Raw genomic sequence first — 16,005 nt, 5'->3', positions numbered from 1 at the left:
AACTTCATAAATTTCGGTGTTTTTATTACTAATATTTTTACGTGTTTTTTTATTATTTTGGGACAAAATTTTTTTAACAAATGTTAAGAAAAAATATTAAGAAATTTTTTAAGGAAAAAGAAGTTTTTGTGAAAAAAAAAGTTGTACTTTTTATTTTATTTATTTTTATTTTTCCTCTTTAATGATAGTCTCAGAAAATTTTTTAAAGAAGAACACAGAAATTTGTGAATAAAAATACAAAAATTTTATCCTTTTTCTTCTTCCTCTTTCTCCTCGTGCTCATCTCCTTTCTACTACTACTTCTTCATTTTCTCTTAATTTCTTTTGACGAAGAAGAAAAATAAAGGAAAAAAAAAATAAACATAGAAGCAACAACAAAAAAAGGTTGCATAATTGAAATATGTGATTTATGCAGACATTTAGTGTGGATAATTATTTTAAAGACAATAAGCTATTGAACCAATTTAGTTTAACTTGAATATAAAAAAGACCAATTCACCTAGCACTATTATTTTAATAATTAATTTAGCAAACAATTTTCAAAAAATATAAAAGAAAAACGTAGGGGCTACTTGTTTAGTAGTTGTGAAAACGCTTTGCTTTAACGTTGGAAGGAAAACATTTTTAAATTATATCCAATGGTTTACCTGGAGTTTTAATTTTAGAGGTAGAAACCATTAGAACTTTACGTGAAAATTGATAACCGAGTGCAATTAGATGAAATTTTAGTCAAATCAGCCTAATCATTTAATATCTGTCGACTATCAACTTCAGGTGAAGTTGACTGTATCTGAGTTTTCACCAAATTAAAAACATTACAAGTAAAAGTGAAACAATTAAAAACCTCCTTTAATTTCCTTCTTCTAACCTCACCACCGTCAAAGCATTTTTGTCACAAGATCTTATTATTTCGTTATTTGAAGAAGATATGTTTAATCTCCATGCATGTGAATTGTGAAACCAATTATTGAGTAGCGGTTTGCTGGGACCCTACAATCATCACCATACAAACACAAAAATATCCGGAGAAGGATAATGGATTAATGGCGGAGGTGGATATGCCATTCCAAGCTTAATCCCCCTATAAATTATTGTTTAATGTAAGCGTAATGCTTTGTTCTATAACATTTTTTAATGAAGATTTTCTATTTTATAATAAAAATATCATGTACAAAATATATTTTTATCACAAATTTAGTTGTAATTTTTTCACTTTTCATCTCACTATTATATACCAAAAAGATTTCCTTAATAGTTAAACTTTCCTCGATGTTTTTTTTCGAATTAAATTCTCTGTATTCATGTGTACGTACATCTGTATAACTGTATATTGTGTAATAAAATATGACATGCGTGTTAATAATAAAGAAATAATTGATTATGATGATAATGCATGATTTGAGCTGATAATGACGGTGTTGATGATAAGGACATATTATTATTGTAATTGTAATAGAAGATTTGTTATGGACGACATATAATTTGTGAATATTTTATGAAAGAGAAGGTAGAAAAATAAAATAAAATAAAATACTAATTACGCTAGACCTAATTAATTAAGAGCTTGTTGATGAGCATCAAACTTAACAGCAATTTTTTGTAACATGTTGCAAAGGAAGAAACAAGCTAAAGGGGTGATCTGGGTGAAAGGGATTGCTAGTTACGTTGTGAAAAGGAGGTTAACTTTTATTTTAAGAAAATGGTGGATTTTGACTGAATGTGTGCAAGCCACACATGGATTAATAATAATAACATACAGTACAAAGAATTCAGAAACTTATTATTATTTTATGATTTTAGATCGGATCCTCTTATGGTTTGGATCGGCGATAATGGTGAAGGTAGAACTGTTAATTGTTTTCATATATCAAAATAATAATTAAAAAGTCAACTGCTATCTAAGTATATGTATTTTTGTTCTCGGCAAGAATAACAACACCGGCGTTATAATTAAACGAATATATCACGTTACGAATGTAATAAAGATTAACGTAAATACCATTAAAAATAAATAAATTTATTAATTCTGAAAAATTCTTAAATTATAACAGTAAAAATAATAATTAAAGAGAGTAAATGTCTAATAATAATTATATAAAAAATGTATAATAAAGAGAAAGAGAAACTCAAAGGTAACACATTATTCTTTCCACAACTATTATTCATAGGGGTGTCCATGGATCGGATCCGATCCGCATATCTGCGGTGTTTATCCGAATCCGATCCAAAAATTGTGGATATGGATCCGATTCGTAAGGCTTTCGGATCGGATCGGATCAGATCGGATCTGCACACTAATCGGATCGGATTGCGGATTTTGTGTTGGTATCCGCATATTCGCGTATCCGCAAAATTAAAGAAATAAATAAGTAAATATTCTTTTTATGTTTTATTTCAATTAATAATTATCATATATGTTATATTATTTTAATTTATTATTTGAAAAAAGTATGTTAAATATTATTTTAAGAGTAAACATATTTAAAAGAATAGAAAAAATGAATTTTATTGATATTTTTTTAATAAAAATATGCTTTTAAAAATATTTTTATGTTTTGCGGATATATCTGATATCCGATCCGATCCGATCCGCAAATGTGCAGATCGGATCGGATCGGATCCAACCTTAAAAGCTGCGGATATTGGATTCGATCCGATCCGATGATTTTAATGCGAATCGAATCGAATTTTTAGCCATATCCGATCCGATCCGATCTGCGGACACCCCTAATCATTCAAAAACACTGCCAACTTAAGCATTGAAATATTTTTGCAAATTGTCTTTCCAACCTAATTTCAATACGGCTCATATTAGAATTCTTAAATTTCGTTAATTCGTAATTTCTATAAAAGGTACGAACAATTTTATATTATTATTAAAAAATATTAGAGACCAATATTTTTTTATTAATAGAGTAAAGTATCGTTTTTTTCCCTAACATTTAGGGTAAGTCCCAAAATTATCCCTAACGTTTCAATCGTCCTATTTAAGTCCCTAACATTTTAAAATTGACTCAATGTTGTCCTGCCGTTAGGAATCCGTTAACAGAATTGACGGCAGGACAAACTTGAGACGATTTTGAAACATTAGGGACTTAAATAGAACGAAAACGTTGGGGACAAAAATGATACATAGAAATAAATTTTAATTTTATCTTTCAACAATATCAATTTTTTACTATACACAGTATTCAATTATTTTTTAATCACATATAAGTAAATTACACTTAATCATATTATTTTCATTCTAAATATATTAATTTTTTTATAATTTTACTCTTAAAGATTTTTAGTTATCATGAAATATTTGTAAAATAATTAGTATATAAACTTGCAGAAAGAAAAAATAATATATATACAATAAAATCTAAATTATATCTTTTGTCTTTAATGTATCAAAATTATTTAAAATTATAAAAAAAATAATTTTATTTTGATAGGAGTTATAGCACGTGTATAATTTCCCTTTCACGCTTTTTGTCACTTTTCTGTTATTGCTGTTAGATAGTTAGTTGGTTGAGAAACTGTTGAAAGGGGCTGGAAGCTTCCCCTGCAGCTTCTCTGTTCTACCTCTCTATATAAGTGACCACTCTCATCACTGTATACCAATTTTGCTTTCAATCTGAGTTCAATCAATGAAATTCCATTTCTTCTCTCTGTTCTCTCTGTCAATACATTTTTCCCTTTAACTCTTCTTTCATCCAAATTACCTTTTATGGTCTGGTACCTTTCATGGTATCAGAGCATAGGTGCCATAGCTTCCGCAAAGACCAAGTCTCAAGAACAAGAAAACCCTAGCTTCTTACAATGGCTCAGGGATTCATCGCAACACCGATCTCAATGAAGCTGGATAAGGATAACTTTTTGCAGTGGAAAGATCAAGCACTCTCAACAATTGAAGGGAATGATATGTTGAATCATGTCACAGGAAGAGGAGTTCCTCGATAGTATGTAGTTGAAGACGGTGAAACTGATGCAGTGTTGAATCCACAGTATCAACAGTGAAAAAAGCAAGATGCGTTGCTCAAGTCTTGGCTCTTAGCCTCAATGAGCAAGCCGTTCACTACGCGAATGGTTGGATGTACCTACACTCATCAAGTGTGGAAGAGGTTGGAGGATCACTTCGCCTCTCAGATCAAGGCAAAGGTCATGCAGCTGAAACACAAGCTCAGTACTCTTCAGATTGGAGCGTCTGTGACAGAGTATGTACTTTCAATTAAAGGAACTATTGATGCATTGGTTTCTGTAGGAGAGGTAATCAATGAGACCGATCATGTAAATGCAATCTTGCATGGTCTTACTGAAGAATATTCCTCAGTCTACACCTCTGTGTTAGCAAGAGCTCAAAGCATAACAGTGGCTGAATTGGAAGCCTTGTTGCTCGCACATGAGAGTATGCTCTCCAGGTTTAGAAAGCCTGAAGCGTTTGTACAAGCTAATCTTGCTCAATTCGCTAGAGGAGGCTTTAGAGGTGGCTTTCGAGGAAGAGGAGGAAGAATGTCTCGAGGAGGCAGAGGTGGAAGGTTTACTCAAGACTCCTCACTGCAGGAACAATCAAATGAAGGACAATTCCATAGAGGCCAGTTCAATCGAGGAGGTAGAATGCAGAATCCAAGAGGCTATACGAATGAGAAACCTCAATGTCAGGTTTGTAACAAAGTAGGTCATACAGCAAAAATTTGCTGGTATAGGTACAGTGAAGACACCTATGAAGGAGAGTATGAAAATGGAAATGGAGGATACAACAATGAAGGATATAGCAGTGGACACAACCAGGCATATAGCAATCAAAATAGATCATTATACAACAGTGGAAATAGAAGCAATCAGGCCTCTCAGCATATTTCTCAGCCTCATGCCAACTGTTGTAATGTACTGGCAACACCTGCCACAATTCAGGACCCAAACTGGTATCCTGATTCTGGAGCTTCTCATCATATGACTCACAATGAACAGAACCTGTTAGAAAAGGAAGAGCACTGTGGCAATGAGCAAGTCATTGTTGGCAATGGAACAGGTTTGCACATTTCTTTTGTTGGTAAATCGTGTATTAAATCTGATTTGAGCTCTAAAAAGTTATATCTTACAAAACTGTTGTGTGTGCCTAAAATTACCGAAAACCTGATGAGTGTATATTAATTTTTCTATGACAACCAAGTCTTTTTTGAATTTCTTGATGATAGGTGCTGCATAAAAACCAAAGACACTCAAGAGATAGTGCTTCAGGGCGTTGTTCACAAAGGCCTCTATAAGTTCACAACTTTTCAAAGCTTTTCAGAAGCTTTCACTGCATCAGTAGGAAATAAAGATAACTTGCTTGTTTGGCATGCTAGATTAGGACATCCCAACTGTAGTGTTATGTCAAGGGTGTTAAAATCTTGTCATATTTCACTTCCTGTAACCAAAATTGCTTGTTCAGCCTGCTGTATGGCAAATCTCATCATTTACCTTTTTCCCTTTCACAAACTATATACAATCATCCATTAGAACTTGTACACTCTGAAATTTGGGGACCAGCTCCTATTGCTGACAATAATGGACATTGGTATTTTGTAAACTTCATTGATGCCTTTTCAAAATTTACGTGGCTTTACCTAATCAAATCTAGAGCTCAATTAAAATAAGCATTTAATCACTTCCAACAAACTGCTGAGTTACAATTAAACACTAAACTAAAGATGCTGCAAAGTGACAATGCTGCTGAGCATGTGAGCTTATCAAAGCTGTTGCAGGAAAAAAGAATTATTTGCAGGTTTTCCTATCCTCGTGTTCACCAACAGAATGGAGCTGCTGAGAGGAAACATTGTCATGTGGTTGAAATGGGACTTACCTTACTTGCCAATGCATCTATACCTACCAAATTCTGGTGAGAAGCTTTTACTACTGCTGCAAAGTTGATAAACATACTGCCAACACCAGTCCTAAATGGAATGTCTCTCATTGAGAAATTGTTTAACAAAAAGCCCTCATATGAACAACTTCGAGTCTTCGGCTGTTTGTGTTTTCCTCATCAGAGAGCTTACAACAAGCATAAGCTGGACTTCAGATCCTCCCCCTGCACCTTTATTGGGTATGGAACCTCTCACAAAGGCTATACATGTCTCAGCCAAGATGGAAGAGTCATCATCACCCCTCATGTGGTGTTCTTTGAAGACCAGTTCCCCTATAGACAAGCAACAAATCCTGCTCACAATGGACATGTCTCAGATAGACAAGATACCTTACCTAATGTGCCAATCATTCCAACCATTCGAAGACTCCTTACAAGCTCAACTGGCAATCAGCCGTCTAACAGCAACACCAACAACCAGCAATCAGCAACACTCCAGCAACCAGCAGTCACACCCTCAATCAGTGCTACTCTTAGAACCCAAATGCCAACAACAGCCTCTTTAAGTTCAGTTTTAATTCCAATTAATGACATTGAAACTATGCTACCAACCTCTAAAGAATCAGCACCTCTTTATCAAACTGCAGCAGTCAACTCTCACCCAATGATCACCAGGAGTAAAGCTGGTATAGTCAAGCCAAAGATCTTCCTTGCAAGTGTTGAGCCAAGATCAGTAACACAAGCTCTCAAATCTCCAGAGTGGAAGGAAGCTATGGATGTTGAGTATGATGCTCTAATAAAAAACAAAACATGGGAGTTGGTGAGTCTTCCACCCAACAAAGAAGCAATTGGCAGCAGGTGGGTATTCAGATTAAAGTATAATGCAGATGGAACTTTACAGAAGCATAAGGCAAGGTTAGTTGCTCAAGGGTATGCTCAAAAGCCTGGTTCAGATTTTACAAAAACTTATAGTCCTGTAGTGAAGCCTGTGTCCATTAGGCTCATATTATCTATTGCTGTATCCAAGTCCTGGGCAATTAGGCAACTAGATGTCAACAATGCTTTTCTTCATGGTGACTTGACAGAGGAAGTTTACATGAAACAGCCCCCAGGTTATGAACAAGGAGATCCATTGTTGGTGTGCAAACTCACCAAAGCGCTCTATGGACTAAAGCAAGCACCAAGAGAGTGGTACCATAAGCTGGCTGGTGGTTTAAGAGAAATTGGCTTTGTTGCCACCAAACCTGACATCTCAGTCTTCATTAAGGAATTCAGTGGACTAAAGACCTATGTGCTTGTATACGTTGATGATATCATAGTCACTGGAGAATCCCCAGAAATTGTGAGGGATGTCATATCAAAGTTGAATGCCAAGTTTGCCTTGAAAGACATGGGAGATTTCCATTACTTGGGAGATTTCCATTACTTTCTTAGAATCCAAGTGAATAAAACATGTGATGGGGGGCTAGTACTTACTCAACAAAAGTACATTGGTGAGGTCCTAAAGAAGGCTGGCATGGTGGGCTGTGCACCGTGTCACACTCCTTTGCCTTCCACAACAAAGATCACAACCCTTGGAGGATCAAGCTTTTGTGATCCACAGTTGTACAGGTCAATCATTGGCAGCCTGTAATACCTGACAATAACAAGGCCTGAGATATGTTACAGTGTTAACAAGTTATCACAGTTTGTGCAAGCTCTCCTAGAGTCTTATTGGAGGCTGGCCAAACGCGTGCTAAGGTATCTCAGTGGAACAGCCAGCTATGGCTTGCATCTGAAACAGGAGAGTTCCATGGGAATAACTGCATACAGTGACTCAGACTGGGCTGGAGATCCAGATGATAGGAAATTCACCAGTGGCTATTGTATATTTCTTGGAGCCAACCTAATCTCTTGGGCGTCAAAGAAGCAAACAGTAGTGGCCAGGTCAAGCACTGAAGCTGAATATAGAAGTATGGCAGAGGCAGTAGCAGAGTTGTCCTGGATAAAAACTATGATGAGTGAGCTGCAGCATCCCTCACCTGGGGCGCCAATGCTGTATTGTGACAATTTGAGTGCTGTTTTACTTGCTGCCAATCCCATCCTTCACTCCAAGTCCAAGCATTTTGAAATAGATCTGCACTTCGTTCGAAACTATGTCAACACAAAGACAATTCGAGTTAGTCACATTCCAGGCTCGGTTCAAATAGCAGATATCCTTACAAAAGCAGTTCCTTCTGAGAGCTTCCTTCATTTTCGAGGCAAGCTGAGTGTTTGTGATCAGCAACAAATCACCAGTCAGAATGACAACAACCAGAGATGATGAAGAAAGGAGCTGAAGTGTTAACTAATATTCAGTATTCAACAAAAGCAGATAACTAGAGATGATGATAGGAGTTATAGCATGTGTGTAATTTTCCTTTCACGCTTTTTGTCACTTTTCTGTTATTGCTTTTTGTCAATCAATGAAATTCCCTTTCTTCTCTCTGTTCTTTCTGTCAATACCTTTTCCCCTTTAACTCTTCTTTCATCCAAATTACCCTCTATGGTCTGGTACTTTTCATATTTAAAATAAAAATAATATGATTAAGTGTAATTTACTTAGATGTAATTAAAAATAATTGAATACTATGTACAGTAAAAAAATTGATATTATTGATATTATTGAAAGATAAAATTGAATTAAAAATTATTTTTATGTATCATTTTTGTCCCCAACGTTTTCGTCCTATTTAAGTCCCTAACGTTTCAATATTGTTTCAATTTTGTCCTACCGTCAATTCTGTTAACCGATCTCTAACGACAGGACAACATTGAGTCAATTTTAAAACGTTAGGAACTTAAATAGGACGATTAAAACGTTAGGGACAACTTTGGGACTTACTCCAAACATTGGGGACAAAAATAATACTTTACTCTTATTAATATGAATAAATATTTATTTTAATTTATATTATTAAAATTTAATTTTATAATTTACAATTTAGTATCAAAATATTTTTGTTTACTAAAATTTCTCGTTATTATTTAAACCGGAATCGCATGTGTTTATTGTACTGGTTTAACCGTTTAACCTAGTTTCACTTTCACGCCTTTGGATATCTCTCTATGCATAATAGACAATTTTTTTTCCTGGCTCATGTTTGAACTAGCAATATTCAAGATATATAATCAAGAACCAAGATAACTGAGTCTCAAATCTTCGCTTAGGAATAAAACTCTTAAGAAAAAGATAAGATATTTTTTCGTAACTAAAAGACAAGATATAAATCAACATATATAATCCTTACTAATCATTTTTTAAGAAAAAAACACATTAATCCTATGTTTTAAAATATTTCATACTTCATCCAACATCAAACACAAATAAATATTTAAAAAAAATTGTACTTTTTTTACTAAATAAAAAAAGATTTAATTAAAATTTTTTATTTAATATAGAGATTCAATTACAGACTTTTAAATTAAATTAAAAGAATTTACTGAGAATTTGATAAAATTATAAAAATTAACAAAATGATTTATAAAAAAATATCCTTGTACTCTCTTTATAATTAGAAAGAGGCTCTTATAATTATTTTTTACACAGTGAAAATCTTTTTTTCCTTTGTGTGTGATTTTTTTTTTCCATAAAATATGATGCCAGTTCCTTTTTTTTTTTTGTCTTATACATTACACAACACACACCCACTCACACACACTACTATTACTACTAACATGAGTTCTATTGCTGATTATCAAAGATAAGCCTCAACAGAATAATATTGAGTAAAATTAATTTCTTCAAATTTAAAAATGGTCAAATAATGAAAGTATTTATATTGAGCATTGAGAAAATCGTCATTTACCAATAATGAATGCCAAACATTTTATTGCAACCGGCGGAAGGGAAATATTCAAATGAGATTGAGATTGAGATTATCTCGTTCAATCACTACCAAGTTACAGTATGCAAACTGTCCCTAATTCTAATGTTTTATTGCCTCTCCATCACCTAAAAAAATATTGGATAACAAAAAATATTTGATGAGAAATCCTTGCAAATTCCTTAAGAATATTTAATGTGTTCCAAGAATAATCTTAACCACTGAGGTTTTATTTTCGGTGATTAAAATTAATCTATACATTAAATGTACTCAAAGAACATGCAAGTATTTGTCAATATTTGCAACGAAGGATTCACAACTAAACATATACATAACAACAATCACTTTACCAACTACTCGATCACAGAGAAATGCTACCTTGTTGCACTTTTCAGCAACCTCTTTTTTTTTCCCCCTTTAATTGCCTAGTATAATAATTTTAGGTGAAAAAGATATATCCTAATTGCTGATGAGAAGAGGCCCAAATGAATGTTGTGAATGAATTTGGAACAATTTGATAAAAATTTGCTTCATCTGAAGATCAGATTGTGGCATGTATTATCACAAGGGTAAGCACAATCGATGTCCTTAACGACAGCACGGTTGAAAAACCAGTCTCCAACTGCCAGAGCAATTGCCTGCAATTTTATTAATGCATATATATAGGTTAGAACTGAACACAGATTTTGTGGTATAAGAAAGTTTCAGATAACATGGAAGATCAAAATGAATAAAAAAGTATATCTCAATGGCAGTACCATGGAAGATCAGAAAAATCATCAGTGCATAACATTAACATACTACAATTTCTGATTTGGACCACTAACTTTCTGATATTCTGCTAATTATTTTAGTTAACCTTTCAGGATTTGTAAGCATAATTGATTTGACTTGCAAATCCTTTGGAATACATAAAAAAAATAAGAATTAATTTATCAGAACAAGGATGTTTTCGGTTCATTGTGTCAAAAATAAAATTTAAACTTCAAGACAATTAATGCTTTATGTAACTTATCAGAACTCAACAAACATCTAATTCAAAGTGGAAAATTGTGTTTGACGAATTTTTATTAACATAACAAATAAGTGGTGATAGCTTAGAAAAGAAACTAGAGATTAATAAAATTGCAATAGAATACCTTTTCCCTAATGACAGGAGAATTATCCGCAAACCATGTATCCTGCCTCTCAGATTGGCAGTGAGCAAAACATGAATTGATAAACATTCCATTCTGATTTGATCTTGAGAAGCCTTTCATAGAATTCAACATTTCATTCCTGAAACCTGTGCAACAGAAACAATGAATGAGTTACACACTGAATAGTTTGTCGGAACCCCTTTTTGCTTCTAACAAAAGCGATCTCTCAGGCATCAAACCACCTTGTAGAAACTGGATCTGTGAACCAGAACACCTATAATAATTTTTTCTACAATCATGCCAATTGCCACCTGGGTCCGCTGTTGTCGGAGCTAAGCTTGACTGGATCTGATTACAAGCAAAATATATCTGTTTAGTCTACAAAACTTGATTTAATGGATAAACACTACCAGAAATCATATCATATGACTCATAAGGAGTTAAGAGGACAAGCAGTACGAGACGAAAACAGACATTTACCTGCCATGAATCATAGGCAGTGTTGAGAATGAAGAGTGGGGTTCTTATACCGGCAATCAAGTTCTGTGGGAAGAAGCACTGAAAAAAAAGGGAGAGAAGAAGAAGAAACATCAATGCAAGTTTAACTCAGAGCAAACAACAATTATGGATCATTTGTGCAATGTGCATGTTCATTCATCTGAAAATTTGATATATCCAAATTTGCACACTAAGGGATATCAATGATTACCGATGTGGGATCAAGGTGATTGGTACAAGTACGCGGCAGATTCTTCTGCACTCCCTGCAATAAATGGACAAAAGAAGTTGATCATCATGCTGAGGAAGTTATAACCATGTCAAAAGACCAATTTGCAAAGCATACAGAATTCTCATTTGGCACATAATATTTTCATGTTAAACAAAGGTTTCCAAAATTCAGTAACTGCAAACAAAATGAGTTCTTTCTAAGATTCTGAAATAGCAGAAGCCCATAGTCAAACTTTCAAGAGTATATTGAAACAAAGTGGCAAGTTTATAATATATTTTTGCTTTCATGTTATAATAACTTGGTTTCCTAAGAAAAACAGTGATATACCTGCAACCCTACAACACCACTGAAAAAATCCCTGAGTGTATGTCCACCAGATACGTCGGTCCTATAATTCAGAGGGAGAAACAAGTAAACAAGTAAGCAGTTAATTTGAGAAAATGTCCAAAATGGTGCAGTCACGATGGAAATTGGCATTGATTGTATGAAATACCACCGTTAGCAACTTACGCATCAAGAAATAGCCCAGCATCACTGAGACACTTCACTTTTGTACTCCTTGGAAACAGACCTCGAAATTCGTCGCAGTGTATGATGGTAGCCAGGCCACCAGCTGAGCATCCAGAAAGTAGAGCCTGGAGTACAAAAGTTGCATTTAACTGGGAGTAGAAAGAAAGTATAATTTCAATATCAGTATATCTGCAGATATGAATACAACCTGCCGGGCAAAACGCATTCCCTTTGACATCAGATCCTCCATTGCAGCCATCCAAATGCGCTGTCCTCGGAATTGCAGACGTGCAGCCTATCTCAGTAGACAACATTCACTTAGTTTTGTGTGGTAACCCTTATTCTATGAATGTCGTTACCAATGTGTTATCTCCCACATATGTTAATCATACAGCTTTTTCACAACAAAATTGTGCAAATATACACCAAACTTGTATCCAATGGAAGAAATGCTAGAGGACCAACACTTTTAGTGTAAAAAAAAGAGAGTTGACTGGTGTTGGTTCAAATGTAAGACGAAAACAAGGAAAAAGTATTAGCCACCTAACATCTTTCTTTGGGAAATTGGTGAAACCAGATACGACAGGTTATGTACTTAGATATACAATTTAAAGCGTGCTCTAGGAACATTTAGATTCACTTATTTTAGACCTTCATATATTTACAGAATCTCAAAGAAGCATGCCAAACTTAATTTCAAGGTAACCGCATTTCATTCAGTGGATTCACCTTTTCTCCACAGCAACAACTGAAATAAAAATCATTTTTATGACTCTGAGATTCAAACTCTACCTTATGTTCACCGTCCCCAGCAAAAGAGGCACCATCACAATAACGAATCTTCACTCTGTTCCAGTTGAAAAAATCTACAATCACAAACGAACAAGAAGTCGAACGAGATGGTTAACTCTATAGGTAGAAGAACAGGAAAACACAAAGGGAGCAGCAATCAAAGTAGTTCAATTGAATGGAAACCTGGATTTTGTTCAGCCTTATTGCTTAATATTCCTGTAAAAGGTATCTCCTTTTCCATGAATGCTGAAGATCCGCGCCGAGTTTTCTTGCGATAAATGCATGTCCTGACATCATTACACCATCCTCCTCCCTATCAAAGAATTTATACTCTAATATCAATAGAAACCTTTATAGTGAATACAATTATAAACAAACAAGAAGATACTGTTTTAACTCACAGAACAATTCACAAGAAACTAAGCTTAGTTGCAAAAGATAATGAAAACAGTGCACAAATCTAACTAATTGAATGAAAGATTATTATGTGATACCTCTAAATTAACGATCCAACTATTTGCTCCTGATCCATATCCTCGATGTAAATGGTAACCAGGCAATGATCCATCCAAACAAACTGTCAAAAAATAAAAAAAAGAATCCAATTATGTAGATTCGTTCATTATAAAAAAAAATCTTTAAGCCTAAAAAATTCTCAGAAAACATTCCGAAGAAAGCACATTAAAATGAAGGCAAAAATAGATAAATAAATAAATAAAATAAAGAATCCTGCTTTCAGTAGATTATGTAAATGCTAAGCAACAGGCAATTATAAAAAAATGAGAAGAACGCACGGTTTCAAAATGTTACTTGAAAAGCAATTAAATCAATTTTAGAGTGAGAACATGGTTGCTAAGAAAATAAAATGTTTTAATTACAAGTTTTGAGAATAGAGAGTAGTGTACCTGCTCCTTGAGCAGCAGCAGTTTGAATAAGGGTGAGTCCTACCATAAGAGTGTAGGCACCCCTTCCAGCTTCATGTGCCTCCAACAAGTTGAGATCACTTGCATTCACGTAACGATGCTCAACCGCTTCAGACGCCTTGCTTGACACAACAACAACAACAATGCCAAGCCACACAAGGAGGACCTTCATTGTTAAAACTTCAACTCCCAACTGTGGCATTAGGATTTAGGATTCATTTTTATGCAATGTGCTTTGCTTTCGTACCCTCTCTCTCATTTGGGGGGCTATAAATAAATAAATGAATCTCAAGGTTAGGCGGAAAAGGAATAAGACTGCCCCAGTTTAATTTTAATTACTGCAGTCTGCAGGTGCTTTTTTTTTAAACGATATACACCATTTTTTTCGTTGACCATTTTATTTAATTCAATATATTCAGACAAAAAATTATGTTTCAAATTTAAATTATACAAAAATAAAATTTGAATTTGGACACTTAATGAAAGAAATAAATGAATTATTAACTCGACTTGGATAATGCGAGCGCCTTTCGAAGCGGAACAAATCTTAAAAGGTGTCTCTCTCTCTCTTTCCAGTTTCCAGTCTCAGGTTTGAGAGAGTGTGAGAAGGGGAAAAAGCTTGAAAGCATGCGTCACTCTCACAGACCGTCTCTCTCGCCCTTTTCCAATTTACGCACATGAAAAAAGAATTTGCAAAAAGGAGCAAAACCACTGTTTTTTTAGAGAGAAATATTTAGGGTCATAATTGAATTTTTTTAATAATAATAAAAAATAATAATAAACGGGTGAACTTAATTTAATTATGTAAAAACAAAAGTCGACCTTTTAGTATAAAGGGTGAAGTTAGGATAAAATATTAAATTGATCCACTACGTTTAATTAAATGTATAATTCTTTTTTTAAAATATGTAAATCTTAAGATAAAAAATAGGATTATGAACTAATTTAATATTTTACCCAAAGTTATATATATATATATATATATATATATATATATATATATATATTCAAATTATATTAGTAAAAATAATTTTTTTTATATTGATTATGTAAATAGTTATTTAAAAAATAAATATAATTGAACGAGTCAATAAAATAAAATTAAAATTCTAAGATATATAAATAAATATTTTAATTTTAATAATTATTAACTCTTTTCTTTTATTTATTTTTTTTCATACACTATTGGTAGAATTTCAGGACAAAAATAATTAATGTTATCTATTATTGTTTAAATAAATATTATTTAATTTGAAATCATATAAAGTTTTAAAATTAAATAATTAATACTTAAATAAGAGTTAAGACTAATATTGTTTATTTCTATTTTATTCATAAAACTTCTATAATATATAAAATTAAATATTTATGTTTCTGTATTTATTTAAAAAAGAATATGAAGTTGCTCGTGAATTTTTTTCCAAGAATATAATAACTGCTGCCTCTTTTTGTTCCTTCATTTTCCAATCAGTTCCCGCCAATGACTAAAGTGATTATGACGAGAGAACTGGAAAATTGAAATGCCTAACTTTTCATCTTTTGAGTTGGACTTTGTTGCCATTTAGTCATTTACTACTCAACAATCAACAACAATAATTAGCAAGCTCAAATTCATATACAATTATTTTTATGTATATTTTCACCAATTAAAAGTATCATAATAATAGTAGAGTAACGAATCTATGATCTATCATTTGAAAATTCGCTTGTTTTAAGCCAATAATATAAAATAATAACAAGTATTTAAATTCAAGTACTTTTGAAAAAGTCACCAAAGTTGCATATATTCTTAAATATTTTTTGAAAATGAATATTATTTAATTATTTATTGTCATATCAATTACAATATTTAACCAAATCGTCTATTATATGTCTTAAAATTTCTTATAAACATGCATCATTATTTACGTGTCTTTTGTGTTATTTTGAACTCTCCACCACCATTTCTTACGGTGCATACTTCATCTCTATGGATATTAAAATGTTAAACTCAAACACTATAATTTTTCCACTGGCGTTCACCTAACGCCAAAAATGGCAATTACAATAATCTTTCGCTCTTTCAAGTAAAAAAAAATGCCTCAAAGTTTGTTGAAATGTTGGTTTATGATCCAAGATTTGGACAAACATGATTAGTTAATAAATAACAGCAATCAGCTTTATATATGGTGCCTCATGCCGACAAAATCAGAGGAAAAAAAAGAAGAAAGAAATTAAATAAAACTCAAAACTGAAG

The 16,005-nt window shown here is 33.1% G+C and overlaps 1 protein-coding gene across 2 annotated transcripts; it reads right to left on the bottom strand.

Annotated features, from left to right (window-relative positions):
* Window positions 1-9,652: 9,652 nt before the first annotated feature.
* On the bottom strand, window positions 9,653-14,407 carry LOC112710665 (pectin acetylesterase 12). 2 transcript variants are annotated; one of them, XM_072202739.1, is made up of 13 exons: window positions 14,275-14,407; window positions 13,752-14,036; window positions 13,341-13,423; window positions 13,030-13,159; window positions 12,847-12,920; window positions 12,263-12,349; window positions 12,055-12,179; window positions 11,872-11,932; window positions 11,524-11,577; window positions 11,295-11,372; window positions 11,057-11,162; window positions 10,815-10,960; window positions 9,653-10,313 (listed from the first exon to the last, which is right to left on the bottom strand). In XM_072202739.1, exons 2-13 carry the CDS (start codon window positions 13,969-13,971, stop codon window positions 10,206-10,208), a joined length of 1,272 nt encoding a protein of 423 aa, XP_072058840.1. In that variant the 5' UTR covers window positions 13,972-14,036; window positions 14,275-14,407; the 3' UTR covers window positions 9,653-10,205. The 2 variants fall into 2 exon arrangements, with proteins under 2 accessions (XP_072058840.1, XP_025618776.1); XM_025762991.3 differs by lacking the exon at window positions 14,275-14,407 and having other exon boundaries at window positions 13,752-14,069.
* Between the last annotated feature and the right edge of the window lie 1,598 nt (window positions 14,408-16,005).

The sequence above is a fragment of the Arachis hypogaea genome, chromosome 9 (genome assembly GCF_003086295.3).
Source record: "Arachis hypogaea cultivar Tifrunner chromosome 9, arahy.Tifrunner.gnm2.J5K5, whole genome shotgun sequence".
Classification (NCBI taxonomy): Eukaryota; Viridiplantae; Streptophyta; class Magnoliopsida; order Fabales; family Fabaceae; genus Arachis; species Arachis hypogaea.
This window is presented reverse-complemented; position numbering and strand designations above follow the sequence as displayed.